This window comes from Chanos chanos, chromosome 3 (genome assembly GCF_902362185.1).
Source record: "Chanos chanos chromosome 3, fChaCha1.1, whole genome shotgun sequence".
In the NCBI taxonomy this organism is placed as follows: Eukaryota; Metazoa; Chordata; class Actinopteri; order Gonorynchiformes; family Chanidae; genus Chanos; species Chanos chanos.
In genome coordinates this window covers 39178092-39194682 of record NC_044497.1, presented here as the reverse complement: position 1 = coordinate 39194682, position 16591 = coordinate 39178092, and the positions used below count along the sequence as shown (strand labels likewise).

At 41.2% G+C, this 16591-nt stretch overlaps 1 protein-coding gene across 1 annotated transcript; it reads left to right on the top strand.

Moving 5' to 3' along the window:
• The first annotated feature begins 1754 nt into the window (after positions 1-1754).
• On the top strand, positions 1755-15939 carry tprn (taperin). Its single transcript, XM_030770201.1, has 4 exons — positions 1755-3824; positions 13300-13498; positions 14771-14895; positions 15877-15939. Exons 1-4 carry the CDS (start codon positions 1755-1757, stop codon positions 15937-15939), a joined length of 2457 nt encoding a protein of 818 aa, XP_030626061.1.
• The last annotated feature ends 652 nt before the right edge of the window (positions 15940-16591 follow it).

Below are 16591 nucleotides of genomic sequence, written 5' to 3'. Positions count from 1 at the left end.
AGCAGGGCCTGGTACCTTTGAAGGTTTGAAGTAGATAGTTATCCAAGATTTACCATAAGGTGGCGCCATAGAACGTTAGAAAGGTTTTAGAGCCTTTTTTGTCACTCTTGCTCACTTGGGAGGCTGTCCATGAAGGCCAAAGTGACATTATGTTTCATGCAATGGTCCCTCTTAAAAAGCAAGCTAGAATCTAGTTTTATTATCCACTGTAATATTTTTGGCTTATCCTCATGGAAATCCTAGTGACAATATCTTTTTACCACACATTTCTATTATTTATGCCAACTGACATAAATCAAAGGGATTCGGCACGGGTTCATTGATGAGAGATGACTTGTTCACCTGACTTGTTCATAAGTAATATGTGTAAACACTGCATAAACAATTTAGATTAAGCTTAAAGCCATTCAGCTGCAAATTTAAATGCAACTTAGAGAACAGTTGGATTTTGTCGCAAGTGTCCGAGTTTACGGTGACACAAAGGAGAATTGGATTCTTGTGTTTTATTGGTGTTGAACTTTGAACGGAGAATTTAACAGCTAGTGACGGAGCGACGCCTCCTGGAGCAGTCTCAACTATTTTGTTACCTTAAATCGACTCATTGGGCTTGTCGTAATACATTGTGTTGTATGAATGCTTGAAATGCCAACAAACAATAGACTTGAGCTAGGGTACACACCCATACCATAAAACAGTAGCTTTTTTTCGCTCACATAGAATCCATGTCATTTCGCGTTTTATTATTATACTAATAAATGACAAATGTAAAGAGTCTAACATTCGCATAAGTTTGTCCTTAGTTCGAAAAGATGTTGGAAATTGCATTCTTTGTTGACATTTTCTTCGAAGTCTACTGTGACTAATTTGAATTCAAAGCTTGTTAGATCAGTGCAACGATAAATGTTTGATGAAGAAGTAGTGGTAATCGCTCCTGGGACAGCAAACGGTTCCACATCGGGTAGCAACATAAGCGCGAGACTTAGTCAGTCGCATTCATCCAGAACCACGGACATTATTTGAGCGTCCAAGCACCTGCAAATATTGCTCTTACGAATAACATTATTCCCGGCTCTTTTAGTACAACTGGTATGCGCATTAGTCGTCTACGAAGATGATGATGGCTCACTCAATTCTGTCATAGTGATGAAAAGCAATATGACTAGATAATCGATCAATGTAACAAGCTCATTGTTGATCCGTTTTAAACAAGACTCGTGTTTTATTCAAGACCTTAATGTTCTCTGTGTACGTATAATTCTTCTCACATGAGCAAATAAATAAAGCCTCTCGTGTTTGAGGGTCTTCGTCGGTATTCTGTACGTGAAACGATATCGTAACGGGGAAAACCTTTTCGCTGCAAGGGTTAAACAATACGAAGGGGTTGAGCTTAGTAATTTTGATCGACAGACGTTTCTCTGTTACCCACAATAGAAAGGGGAGGGTTTTCCAAAGTGGGTGGTGTGATATGTAAAAAAGGGTGTATCTAAAACCGAACCGACCAAATGAGGTGCTTTCCTAAGGACAGCTTCGTCGACCTAAGGGTGACGTCTCATGATTGCAGGTGCGGAGGGCGTGGTAGTGTGTAGACATAGAGGCTTAATGAAAGAATCTGTACGAAGCTCAGAGATGTGCGCGTGTGTGTAGAAATAACGCTGCAGGTACAGCCATAGAGAGCGAGCTGAGTGTTTGGTTCCAGTCCTTGGAACACTCTTTTTTTAAGTCTCGGAGACAAGGTACCTTTCCACGTCCCCGTTATGTCAGCCGGAGACATTCGTCTGCTTCACCAAGAGGCCGGAAAGGAGAGCCCGAGGATGCCGGCCTGGAAAAGAGAGATTCTTGAACGAAGGAAAGCAAAGGGCGGTGGGTCTGGGGCAGGTGTGGACTCCGCGCTCACATCGTGGGTTAATGGAGAGATATCGGGAAGTAGTAGATCCAACAGCAAGGATGATATTACTAGCACTGTCACGAACAAGAACTATACCATCACTCCAGCCAGCCAGCATTTTCCAGTTAAGCGCAGCGACACCCCCATATCGTCAGATCTATCACCGGTTAAAACAAAAGACCCCTGTTCGGTCTCAGACCCCTCCGTCTCTTCATCAGTAGAGGGAACGGAAAGAGCAAACGGAGCGCAAGAGAGTATGGTGCTGCGGGAGAGTTTGGGCCCGCTACAGGAAAACCCTTTTATTAAACTGGAGAAACAACGTAAAAAACAACAGGACCAAACGAACGCCTCTCGTCCAGTGCAACACATTTTGGAGTTGTACAGTAACGTTCCTGGAATACGGACTATTCATGCAGAGAACATAATCATTATAGAATCCGACCCAGATTACTTTCCGGAGGGGGCTGGTTTAAAGCATGCATCTAAACTCCAGAATGGCACTGTTAGCGGATACAGCTCCCTCAACGACCTTTTAGACCGGAGGGGTAGTCCGGTTACCGAGATACGTGCTAAGGAAGTAGTCATTTATGATACTGCATTAAGCAAAAGCGAAGAGAATTTGAGCACATTGGGCCGGCCAGGTTCTGACGTCGCCGACCTGTTTGAAGGGCAGGGTAGGGTGAGTCGTATGCTACAGAAATTCGACTTGAATTACGGGAAGTTTCAGCCTAAATCGCGCAGCACAGAGAACCTCCTCGATTTAAATACCAGCCCCGTTAGATCCAGCTCCCGGCCTAAAGCCCTGCCGGATATGGTGCCAAAATGTGCGACGCCTCCCTTTCCTGGCTCACCTGTTCGCTTTCTGCCCAACAAAGTGTCACCAGTCTTCCAGACCAATCAGTCTTCAAAAACAAAACAACCTGCCTCTCCAACCCATTCAGGGAGTAGCACCCCTAATTGTGGATCTCCTCAGTTAATGTCTTCCTTCTGGCGGCGGTCTGAAGCGAGCGGAGGCCGCACTGTCACCATAAACCCACGAGAGGAGGCAGAGAGGTCACAGTCAAAGCCTGTTAGGGAGAGAGACTGGGACAGCACAGACGGAGCCACTAAAGCCAAAGTGCCATGCTCTCCAGAGAGCCACCGTGCCCGTGCCGACTCCCCTGCCAGATCAACCTCACCCTCGCTACCACGAAGCTTCGAGATCCGTCCATCTCCCCACCCTGATCTCTCGCTAGTGCCAGCCAATGATGTGCAGGCCCGTGCCCTCGCCAACCTCCGACTCCAGTCCCGCAACTCTTTCACTGTTATCCCCAACTGCCGCCTGACTGCTGCATCGTCTCCAAGCAAAACAGTGCCCCCTAACCCAGTCTTATCGCCACCCTCTCAGAGACAGACAGAGATCGTAGCCCCAGTGCCAGCAGTGCCAATACCCAGCACTCCTCCATCCACGCCACCCCTCTCAAAGCACGCAGATACAGTGAGGGTGCCCGTGCCAGCTAACACCAAACCTCCACAACTGCCCACTCCTCCTGGTACACCCACCTCTCCTACGCCATCCTTGAAATCTTCACCTGCTTCTCTGACAAAGCCAGTGGTGCCCGTTGATGAGGCTTCAAGCGACAAGCTTCCCATTACCAACATTGATGATGTTGTGGTGGAGCCATCGACACCTTCGCAGAGCCCAGTGATACAGAAGAGGAAAGGGAACACATTTACCGTGGTTCCCAAACGCAAGCAGGAGCACCAGCCAAGCTCTCTGGAGCCCAATGACCAAGCAACAGTCCCTTCACCCACTGCAGCAGCATCCAAGGCCCCCTATGCCCAACTGGGCACGTTGCTTAAGAAACGCTACCCAGCTGTAGAGGAGATTGAAGTCATTGGAGGTTACCTCTCCCTTGGCCGGTCCTGTCTTTCCAAGGCTGGCTCCACAGGCAAGAAGGTAAAATGGGATTTCTGCCATATGTGGTATAATCCTGTTTGGGTTTCTTTTCGAAGGTTGCAATTGCAGTCATGCACAGAGAGCAGCCTCAATGTAAGGGTAGGGTTTTTCTGATGTCTGGCCCAAGGAGTGCCTGATCCATAAAGAGCAATGAATGAAAATGTTTTATGATTTAGAGGACAGAACATTTAACCACATAGGTAGCTGTGGTTAAATCAATATGAGTTTTCAAGGCATTAATCAAAACACAAAGAAACATCATATGAAGTTTCATACAAAAATATAATGGATAAATAATCATGGCAGGTTTTTTCATACTTCTCACTCGGCAGTAAATAGATGGATATTCTTTCTGTAGATGTCAGTGGAAAGAACAGGTGTTTGGTACTTCCTCTTACAGATCATTTGAGTGTCAGAGGGCGGGAAAGAGATGTTTTACTTGTCAATTAAATTTACGCCCAAAATAGATAATTTTATAAATTACATGAATATTGTTGTAAAGGCGTCTTCAATTCTCAGCTGTCTCATCAAATTGTTAACTTAGCTCCAGATATGATTTTGAAACCCTGTAGATTCCATACACTTGTCTTTTAGAATTAGATGTCTCAGTTTTGACATAGCCAGGGGATACATGACGGTGAGATACTTCAAGTTATTCTACAGGCTATACTGTTTTGCTTGTTCAGAGTTTGTAGAACAAAACATTGTGTTCATTATTGGCTCATGATTTCCATTTCTCTCTCTGTTACTGCTGAGTGGAAAACACTGTGTGTGTGGAGTTAGGTGATTTGTAGGGGAAAACCAGTCATTTGTTTTTCAGAATTTCTCAGTTATCTCAGTTATGAGGGGCCAAAGAAAGCGTCTAAAGGTTCTTACTTAAGCCAGATAGAGACTAGGAATGTGAGGAAGTTAACTTATGAACATTGGCTTGGTTAGTGTTTCACTTTTTAACTGTTTAGGGGAGAAAGCACTAAAACAGATATATTGATTAACTATAACATTGGTCCAGGTGAGTGATAGTTATGTCTGTGTCACTCTTTGATATCAAGAACAGTTAACATTCATTTGCATGCGCTGTTAAGAACTCATTTAAAGATTTTATACACATATAGAAGCTTACATTTTCTGAATTAGTATATTCATTCCATTCAACATGTACACCACACCAGGTTACACCTAACATGCATTAAAATACATATATCATTTCTACATTCACAACATTTGAAACAGACATAGCTGCAGTAATTTCTGAATTTCATTGCATATCACTATGGGTTTCAAATATCGCAGGCACATGTGCCTCGATCATACTCTGCAGCTGGGCATATGTGATGCTCGGAAAGTTCACAAACTTAATCCTTTTGACTGAAAGCCTGTTGACCTCTCCTTGTTTCACCTGTGTGAATCAGCTCTTACCTAAGCTGGTTTAGCATGTCTTTAATCACAGCAGTTCTTATACTGTGTTCTCATGCTTAGTTGTGTAAACTATAGTCTTTCCATTTATAGGTATTCCCTTATGGTCATCACACCCTCACCAAAGTCTTTCTTATTGGTTTCAAGATAGGGTTGGGTCACAGCAATTATGGTAACACCTTGAGCATAATTGTTTGAGCTTATTGTGTAATTCCTGTATCAAGTCCTTGTCAGATAGTTAAGGTCTGAAGCAGGGGGATTTGACAGTGGAATGTTTATTCAGAATTGTCTTATATTTCTTTTTGTATGTGGTCTTAGATGTACTCTGTCATAATGTGACTTTTTTTTTTTTACAGCTTTAGAGAATCATTTTTAGTGCATGCACATGCATCGCACGCTGTTTCTTCCTCTGGAGGCCATATATGGCTTTTGTTTTCTACTCAAGAAGTTGTTTTGTAACTTTTATTTCTATTACAGTATCTTTTGGGTGATAGACAATTTCACAACCAGACTACTAAAATATTTAATCAAAAACTACTTTTTTTGGCAGTGTTGACATGTTGCTCGACAGAATCTTTTGCCTGAAAGATTCTGGCGGGCAAACTCAGCATGTTTCTGTGAAGAGGGTAAAAGGCTCCTTCCTGCGTTGGAAACTTTGCTTTGTCTCTTCCTGGTGTCTCATTTGAGATGTTGAGAGCGAGGTTAGAGGGTGAAGTTCTCGTCTCAAATCTGGGCAATGGACATTCTTCACATCTGGATCAAACTTAGCACACTGCATGCTTGCTAAACCACATAGCCACACTATATTCCAGTCATTGTGTTGGTCAGTCAGAACTGTTTTTAGCTTGGAGTTTGATGTGATTTTTTCAGATAGGGGTAAATAGATTATTCTCATGCATGTATTAGGGTTTAAGGCCTTGAATTTTGTCTGTTTGCAATTCACCACTTGTGAATTCACCTCACTGAGAAATCTTAACAAGAGACATTTAGCCAATTATGGGACACAACATATGTGTATAGTACGGCATGTAAAATGGTCTGTTTTACAACAGGAAGGCATCCAACTAAATGCTTTCAACATCGTTAAGGACTGAAACATGGAGATTCAGGAGTTCTTAAAGCTTGACTTTAGCCTCATTTACCTGTATGACAAATGAACAAAGCATACAACAGGAGCGGTAGGATAAGGGCTTGGTTAGTTCTTCAGGAATTCAAGTAATTGTGTTAATGTGAGCCGAAGAGAACAAGTACCTCTCCACTAGATTATGTAATACTTCTCAAAAGGGACACAGTAACTCTGTATTTTATCAGCAGAAATGAGTTTAGCTTCGGTAAATATGGTTGTTTTCATACACGCACATACACAGTCCCTGTTTCTCAGTAAAGTAGAGTGGAATGGAAGTTCCTGGGGGAAAGCTGGTGTGGGTGGAGTTGTTTTTCTCTGAGGTCGGAACTCTGTAAAGCTGTTATTATGAGAATGGAATTACAGGATAGCTAGTGGTTTGAAAGAGCTATGCAGTTATGATGTATGTGTCTCTATGTGTGTTTGGCTCTCTGTTCTTTTTGGCATGGTCTGTAGAAGCTGGCTGTCTCCTCCAGACTAATTTGTAAATGATATAACAGATAATGCTGTAATTACTCTTTTGAGTTTTAAGCTGATTTCCTAAGTGTGCGTAGTGTAGCTTTTGGAAGTATTTTCCATTAGTGATGCCAGCAGTTGTAAGCACTGCTAACAACTGAAGTAGAGTAAAATAATGATTTTTGTTTGAATTGTGTCCACTAATGTTTGTAGCTCCAGTAATGACTCAACCGTTGACTGCTTAAAGTTTTTCATCCACTATGCTGTTGGTATGGCACCTATACAAATAATGAAGTTAATTTCTAGCACACGGCTTCAGAACCTCTATGTCAACTTGCATTTCTAAGTGTAGGGATTGTACTGTAGCCATTTACTCAAACGTGTCCTCGACATGACTTAACATACACGCAGAGCCAACAGATCAAGTTGTTTGTTTGTTTTTTTTAATTCATTTTTTCCTGTGTGTCAGGGCTACAGGTGTGAAAGTCCACAGAGTTTAATAATTCACCAGTGAGAAAAGTCTCTCCCTGTCCTATCTACTGTACAACTTCTTCCCTGTGCCCTCCTTCCTTATCTCTTTCCCTGCTCCTCACGTGTCATTATGCATTTCAGGAAGTCAGGTGCTTGTCACAGCAGAATACTTTTTTGTCATCACTTCCGTAGTTTTGTGTGAGAGTAGGACTGAGCCGAGTATTGTGTATCTACACGGCTGTCTCGATGACCTCAGGTAATTTTGTAATGCAACATGCTGTAGATGCTATGGATTAGTTCAACATCCTACCTATACAGATGACACAATTGCACCCTCAGTAGGGTCGATGTAATTAGAATTCACATGGCAAAGAACCACTGTCATTGTCATCTTTAATTCAGGACTCGCTCGCGTGAATGCCCGTGCATGCACAAACAGATAACAAAGTAGAGATGGAGAAAGGGAGGGTGGGAGGTGTGCGGTGAAGGAGTGAAGATGTATTTTAATGAGATTAAAATCTGCATCATTGTTGTACAGCAGTTAAGCCACTAAACCTCTGTAATCTGAGTGAGTTTGCGTGTGCCTGTCTAAGTGTCACAGAGAAACACGGTATGAGAGAGTGAGAGTGTGTGAGCATTCACAAGCATTAATTATTACAAGGTTTGAGATATGTGAGATATGGTCAGCCATGTGATTTTTTTCTGACTCTCTCTGACACCTTGTTTTTCAACAAGAACATAATCTATGTCATAGTCCTCTCTGTGTCAGGTATGACAACTGTACAGTTGACTCTTGTCCACCCCTTAACTTAAAGCAATCCCCTCATCTCTGTTCTCTGTCACCCCTCCCTCACTCCCTTTTTGCTTTTGATGAGAGAACTTTCTCTCCATGGCGCTTGTCTCCCAGCAACATAGGCCACAGTCAAACTTTCCATTAGAAATCCAGGGATAAGGAAGAGGATCTCTCTCTCTCTCTCTCTCTCTCTCTCTCTCTCTCTCTCTCTCTCTCTCTCTCTCTCTCTCTCTCTCTCTCTCTCTTCACCCGTTTCTTACAGATACTCAAGTCAAATCAGCTTTCAGTGATGAATAAAATTGTACAGCACTAGGATACTACTTGCTGTTTTTGACAGGGGTGTTCAATGTCCTTTTTTGTCTCTGGAATCATTCCTCATTCCTCTTTCCTCTTTCCTCATTCCTCTTTTATTCACACTGTAATGGTAACTAGGAAACAGTGCATCCAAACAAACACAACACTATAAATTCTCTCACACCCTCAGAACGTATGTTGCACTGTCACACCTCACGCTTGCTGATAGTCATGAACAGTACACACACTGAACGGTGCGTAAATAAACGGACGATCCCATTCACTGGCAGTTGCTGTTTTTACACCTCTAAATACCTGCTGGCATGGTAACAGATTTGCATATGGAGAACGTGAAAGAGAGTGGGTGGAGGTCTTACTGTTGTTTGTTTTGTTTTATAAGTACGGATGGAGTGGACGCAGTTGTTTTTTGATGCTTCTTAACTATGCTTATTAACATTATCTAACAACAAAGATCAAATCTACGCTATCCAGGGACCCCTGTCTGATGTTATTAAAGGTTAAGCTCGTTGTTTTGACATATCTGTGGGCTTAAGATAACCCTGAACTTGGTGTTTTGAACCAGAAATGGCTTTTCGATCAAACACTTGAGTCTTAAACTTTCATATTTTTTCTGTTTTTTTTTTCTGATTTTTCTCTCTCAATTTCTCTGACAACTTGAAGTGAATTTAAAAACAGCATAGACTGATTTAAAGGGCCATTGACAGAGGTGGCTGCATCCCCAATGGATTTCAAAATAATATACATATATATATTTTTAATATCAGATGCATAAAACAGGTCTGGTTCTCACCAGTACGAGGTTTTCTGTGTGATGTGTAATTACATATGTCATTATGTTCTCGAGTGAGATCACGAAGCGACTCTGATCTTTCATCTTTAACCCAGAATTACTAGATTTGAGAATGTAAACATAACTGATAAAAGTTAATGGCTAGCGAAATAATTGGAATTCAATGATGCTTATAAATGCTATCGAACAATGCTATCAACATTAACACACATATGCTATTATAAGGGTGATTAAGTAAATGATTATTCAAATAACTACGGCAAGGGGAAGGAAGGTATTTGCATTTCCTAGTAGCACAACAGGGCTACTAAGCAAGCTTACTGTTTTTCAAGGTGGCCATACACAGCGTAATGGGTGGGGGAAACATGTGTACCATGATGCAGAACCCCTGCAACATTTGGGTTTAGTATCCTGCTCTAGGTCGCAGGTGCAGCTTTCTGGGGAATGGCAGGGACATGAGAACCAACAATCTCCGGACACTCTGCCTGGTCTTCAAATGAACATTCAGAAGAATGATGTGGAGTCAAATTCACTGTACCACTGCTATTTGCATGACTAAAATTATCTTGTTTGTAGGAGGATATTTTGAGGAAATCACATCCCTATGGGTGGTTCTCATTTTGAACATATTGAAAATTAACTCTGTTTTTTGTTTATAGTTTTAAGGAGGTCAGTAAGTACAGTGTTAAAACTTACGACAGTGGTTCAACAATGATATCCCTAAAGTAACTGTGCTAAAGTGATATCGGTAATGATGTCCATACAGTAAGTGTGGTAAAGTGATATCGGTAATGATGTCCATACAGTAAGTGTGGTAAAGTGATATCGGTAATGATGTCCATACAGTAAGTGTGGTAAAGTGATAGCGGTAGTGATGTCCATACAATAACTGTGCTAAAGTGATATTGGTAGTGATGTCCATACAATAACTGTGCTAAAGTGATATCGGTAGTGATGTCCATACAATAACTGTGCTAAAGTGATATCGGTAGTGATGTCCATACAATAACTGTGCTAAAGTGATAATGGTAATAATGTCCCTATCCTGCATGAAGTCGATTGGTTCCATAAAGACCTGTCTTCGCTCACAACCTGGCTGGGGCTTAGATTTAATCAGGCACTGCTGATTAACGATCCACCCCCACCCCCACCCCCTTCATGTGTTTATATAAGGTGCAGCTCTGCCCCGGTCCAGAGGAAGGCATTTAAATTGTTTAGAAAATGAATAGTCATGTACCTTGACAGAGCAGCATAAAGAGCAGCATACTCCCAGTAACACTCCAGCATGTAGAATACTCAGACGGTCAGCCCATTTTCTGGGAGGGCAGATTTGATTTTCAAGAGCACAGTAAGCTCATAGTGAAGCTCCTCTGGTATGGAAGCGGCTCATAACAAAGTCCTTCTTTCACCTTGCCGCCTCTCTCATTTTTAAAGAGTCACACACTAAATCATTCCACAAATTTCTAACCATTCAAGAACTTCAGAGTACAAAGCCAGCCCAGAACAATTAATCACTTAAGCAACAATGGACATTTGACGTTGTTTCCTAAAATTAGCATCTCCTGTGTTCTGACTCATGTTTGTGCTATTGTCTCTGAGTGTGTGAAAGAGAGACAAGAGACAGATCGTTGAATTCTGTTGGAGTGTATATTGCTGAATGGGAAGATCCCTCTGGGATGAATTGGTGCACTGTTACCCTGTCAGAGAAAGCAGTGTCTTTGGCCTCAATAATTCTCCCTTTCATATCCGCAGGTGGGCACAGCTAACACAGGAAAGGACAGAAGAAGAGTATCTGGCCTTCCTAGAGGAGAGGAGCTGTGCTTGTTGCTTTGATATTTTTTTTTAAATCAGCTCCTGGTGTTTTCTTTGTGCAGATCTCGGTTAACAACACAAGTACAGAAAGAGGTTTAAGTGTGACTTTTTTATCTTTTGTAAATCTTAATGCTCCCCCATCACCAATCTTTTTTTCATTATATTATCCTTACCCTACATTTCTTTTCTGCTGACAGCATTGGTATAGCTAAATGGCATATTCCTTCAGTTTCTGGGGGTCTTTCATGTGTTGTAAAAGTGGAGGTGAGATCTAGACTGTATTTAAAATGCTACCTTTTCATTCATGGATTTTAAAGAGAGGTGCTTTGGTAGAGAGTTCAATGTTTAGATTGGACATATATGAAGTTGTATTACAGTGGATGAATTTTTAGTTGTAGAATGTTCAAATTGAAAACTGTACCACTTTTTTGGAATGGGACCAAGATAATTTAAACTTTTTTTTTTAATGAACTGTTTCAGTGCTGAATTGTTTTGTCTCGAGAAACACCAATGTACTCAGGGATGTGTCTAAACAATGTCTTTCTGCATCATCATCTACTGTGATGTGTTACATACAAGCTTTTAGGAAAATTAGAAAATCATTTTTCCCTCCCTCAAACATCTGTTCTTTCTCTCACATCCTGAAACACGCACACATTCCCATACTTTAAATTCATATTCATACATGTTGTTGCCACCTGAAGGCAGGGACAGTCAGGTGACAGGCGTGACACAAAGCCTTGACTGTGTCCAGTTATTTTTTTACTGTGTGAGTTTGTGAGAAGCTTGTCCTTCATTAGCCACCTTGTGATGGAGATTAAAGACAGATTTAGGCTAGGCTTCTTTCACAGGCAGGGAGCAGGTTGTGTGCGAGTGGTTGAATTTATCGGCTAGTTGAACTTGTGTATGTGGCAAAGTTACTTTTTTGTTGGACCACTTTGTAATAGGTGGCGTGTGTGTGTGTGTGTGCACAATCTACTGAAGATGAAACATTGAATTGTTTAAGGCTAATTCAAGAAACATTATCTCTGTGGTATTTAATCTGATGTATTAGGGCCATATATAACCTGCAGGGTGTGTCCACCTTTTGGAATGTCTTGGTCTATGGCCAAGAACTGTTGTGCCCGCACGTGTGGCGACTGATCTGACTATGTGGCAGTATCAGAGAAGACATAAATACCAAAAATACAATGGTCAAGCAGTTTGAAAAGCATAAGAGCATGTGGCCCTGACCTGCTTAATAAATATCTGAGCACAAAATCAAAACAGTCTCACTATAGGATGTCCCAATTGTAGACAGTAATCACTGTAATAAGGAAATGGAAAACTAGTGTGTAAAACTGTTCTGACTTTCCTTTGCGAAGCAGCAAGTTTCTGCGCAAGGTTTTGGTCAGTCTTTAACTTGACTTTGAACTTTTTTGAGTAAACTTGGGCCATTGTTGTCTTTGTGTTGGGTTTGTTGGTGTTGGAAAGTCGGATGCCAATTCTTCATTTTTTTTTTTTTACTATTTAATTCCATGGTTTCATTATGGGCACATGCCTACTTTCTTATCTGTAATGAGTTTTGTTATGATAACAGGTCATTCGGAGAAATCTGATATAGCTTAGTTCAACAGAGAGCAAGCATGACATTGAAGTGAAAGAGAGAGGAAAATGGCAGGCAACCAAGAGGAGTGATCTGGATGTGAACTGGGTGTGTTTGTCTGTAAAGAGCACATCAAAAGTTACCAGTCACACACTTCCTGGCAGTGCCAGGCAGAGGCTTTCTTTGACTTCAGGAATACGTCATATGGTAACAAAAAGCAGCAGCAAGTCAGGGAGGTGTCTCCAATGACAAACCAAGGAAAATAACACAACAAATGAGTAGACATCCTTTATATCTTTATGTAAACATCTGAGGAAAAGGAGTCCAAATCCAGAGTTTTTGATTATAGTTATTGTTATGTGGATGGTAGATTACATAATAGGCAATATTTTGGGACATTTGGTTGATTCCAGCAAGGACTCCATTATCTCTCCTAGAGGGGTGCACTCTGCGAAAACTGGTTTAGGCTAAAGGCATTTCTGAATCTCCTCCAACTCTCTAGGAAATGGACACATGAACTATGAATAAATGAAATAGCATATGGCGGAGTGATATCATGGAAAGATGAGGGTGCGGGGCTGGTTTGTCGAGGCTGGTGCTCTCACTTTAACAACACTTACTAACAAGTAACTACACAACAGTTAGCTAATAAATATTGGGGAAAAATTGAGACATGTTTTGTAACTGACTCGTTTCCCTCTTTGTCTTTCCCCACAGCTAAAAATTTCCTTCAATGAGTCTAGCCTTCAGAGCACATTTGAGTACCCTTCGGAGAGCAGCGTGTGGGACAGCGGAGAAGAGGAAGAGGAGGAAGAAGAGAAGGGAGGAGAAGAAAGTGAAACAATTAGCACTGAGCGCTTTTCCATCCCAAGAATAAGCTATACCATCGGATCCACTAATGTTACCAACAGCTCTGGTAAGTGGGGGTGGACAGAAAAAGACTGACAAAAACAGAAAATGGAGAAAGGCAGGATGGGATCATGTGTATGGCAGGAAGTAGAATTTACAGTCAATAATATGTGTAATACCTCTCCTCAAACACTGAATGGTAAATGGTTTTAGGCCTGAGAGATAAAGATCAGTTTTTGATGGTAATGGTTGAAGTTAGAGCTGTGCTAAAAAGAAGAGATAGTCCTTATCCATTTTTCAGAGACTGAAAGTCACCAGAGTAGTGGAAATTGCTTTCCAATTTCCAGAGCCAGTATTACTCATCAGAGACATCTAGTGGTTGGAGATCCACCTCCTCAAAGGTGAAGAGTGGTCATTTTGAAGGCTATCACTGAAGCCTCAGAGTCTCTGCTTTGGCAGCCTCCTCGTGGAATGTGGTACAACTCTGACACATCTCTTTGCAAATATTGTGAATAAATGCTATTTGCTTGTGCTTTTACAGATTCATAACCTCACAAAATTAAATATGGTACAAGCGACAGTTTGAGTACCTTTCCACTTAGTACTTTGTTCCTTTGGCACTTGTGACAACTGGGTCATTCCCATGTGACAGCCGCCATCTCAGATAGTTCTCAGGTGATTTTTTTAGTCAGAGGTAGATAAGATTTGCTATGATGATGTATTGTTTTGTAAAATATTATTTGATTTGTGAAAAAATATGTTGACTGTACCCAAAATGGAGTTTTTTATTACGTAGGAATGTCTTGATATACCCACAATTATTTGGTATCATCCAGTTTTTCAGTGACAATGTTGTTGATGCACGGAATCTAAATAAACGTTAAACCAATTCAAACATAGACTTCTCCACACCCTACCCCCAAACCCACCCCTGTATACAATATGCAAGGCTTGTTCTCTGTGTTGATCAGATATTCTTCAACTGCAGCTTAGAGTATTGTTTCCTCAGCCTTTTTGCTCTGATCCCAGGGAAGTTTGTGATGGACTTTTCTCCAGAACAGATTGATGAGTCAATACCATTTATGATTTTTGATGGTAATGACTCGTGTTTGGTTTGTCTTATTACTCATACAATACATTTATCTGACTGCCAGATGTCGTTGCTGAAGATTTGAAAAAATGTAACCAATATTTTTAAAGCTTCATCCTCAAGAGATTAACTTAAAAAAAAAAAAAAAAAGGAGAGAGGAAGAAAAAGAAATCTTTGAGAGAACAATAAGTTGACTTTTTCAAGCCAGTTGAATTAACAGAGACTCCTCTTGTCCTTTATTTTTCTCAGATCTGTCCACTTATACTCCTAAGCACTCAGTGGAGTTCAGTGCTTGGCAAGAGCACAAGACTGATAATCCTGACGTCCAGGGGGAAGCCAGCTCTCAGCACTCTGACATGTCGGAGGAAGTCATGGTGAGAGAGCCCTGGAAATGAATGGGCTTCATACGCTAGGGTTTTCTCTGTTTTCTTCCCAACTTTTTTACATTTCCTGTATAGTTAAAAAAAAAGTGTATCCAAAACTGAAATGCCATTCATGAAACATACATATGCACCTGATTCTCTGCTTACCTGCATTTGCCTAATGAGGAATGTTTTTAAATTGGTTGCACCTCTCAACAATCAGGTAAAAGACAGGGTTGGTTTGGTATCATGTGCACAAACAGATAAGAGAATAGTGTTGCTGTCCAGAGTAAATTCAGTTAAAAAATGTGGTGTGCCTGTCCTGGGAAAATGAACATTGATAAAGATTAAGAAATTGCTGATGGTATTAATACAGGAGCATTATTGCAGGGATCACCAGAGAGATTGTATTGTCAGACATGAAAGTCCAGACATAATAGTGGGCTGTGCACTCTTTAAGAGAAAAAAGAGAGAGAGACAAAAAGAGAAAGAAAAGGAAAACTTTTGAGCACCTGGGCTACACATGTCAAGTTTAGGTACCAGACTCCAAACTACCATGCAGGGAAATTCACCAAATTCAAGAGACAAATTCATTTTCCTAATCCACTCTTATAAGAACCACGAGTCAAGACCAGGACTTGATTAAATGAAATATGTCTGTGCGAGTATATGTTTAGTATACTGAACCCGAATAAGATGATACATATAACTGTAATTGCATCGGTGGCAGAGCAGCTAGCCTAGTTGTGAATCATACAGCATTAATGTGAACAGGTAGGAGTTTACGACTGTCATGTGTCTTGTCTGTTTCCATTGTATCACTTTCTTACGTAGAACATAGATTCCACTGAGTTCATTACCCGAGTATGCTCAACTTTGCTATAATTTCCCTTTAGAAATGCGATTTGGGATTGTAAAAGTGCATATCTGTAAAAGTGCACTTTGTCTCAGATACGTTCCTTACATCAACTTGCTGTCCTTCCTCCCATTCAGCTGACACCTGCCAACAGCTCGTCCCTCTCAGACTTCAGCAGTGAACCAGCCCTTTACTTCTAAACTTACTGGTACAACTGCATCACTTTGGACCAACCATTCCCTGCCACTCAGATGGGTCTAATCCTGGACTCCATTCTGCAGACACTTTGAACACTTTGACATCATTCACCTCCTGTTCTGTGAGGAGCTGGGCTCTCTTCATCTCACAACCCGCACCGTTGATCTGTCCCACACTCTCCTCTGACTGCCTGTTGTTATGGGCAGTTGAGATTGAACTGATTTCAGGTTGGGCCATACTTGATTTGTTTGATACCGTGAGTCTGGATGTATCAGCAGAGTTACCTGAGCTCTAACTGACTGTGGCCACTCTGCCTCGTGAAAGTGACCAAATTCATCACAAACAGGAAGATGCCTGTGTCCATGCTCAATAAAGAGGAAGGGACATGGAATTAAAGAAATAAAACACAAGGACTTTATGTACAGAAGATAAGAAAAAAAAAAAAAAAAAAGTGGAAAACAGAACACCATTTGTATGGTTTATGTAGTGAAAGGGTGCCACAATCCCTCTTGTCTTTCTCTGTCTGCATGTGTAGTATTTTATTGCAACAGCTTCCATACTGTATGTCCTGTTTGAATGCTTTTAGTCCTGTATGTGTCTTCAAGTCTACGCTGATTTCAAGATGATTGATTTTCCTGAAGTATGCACAGAACT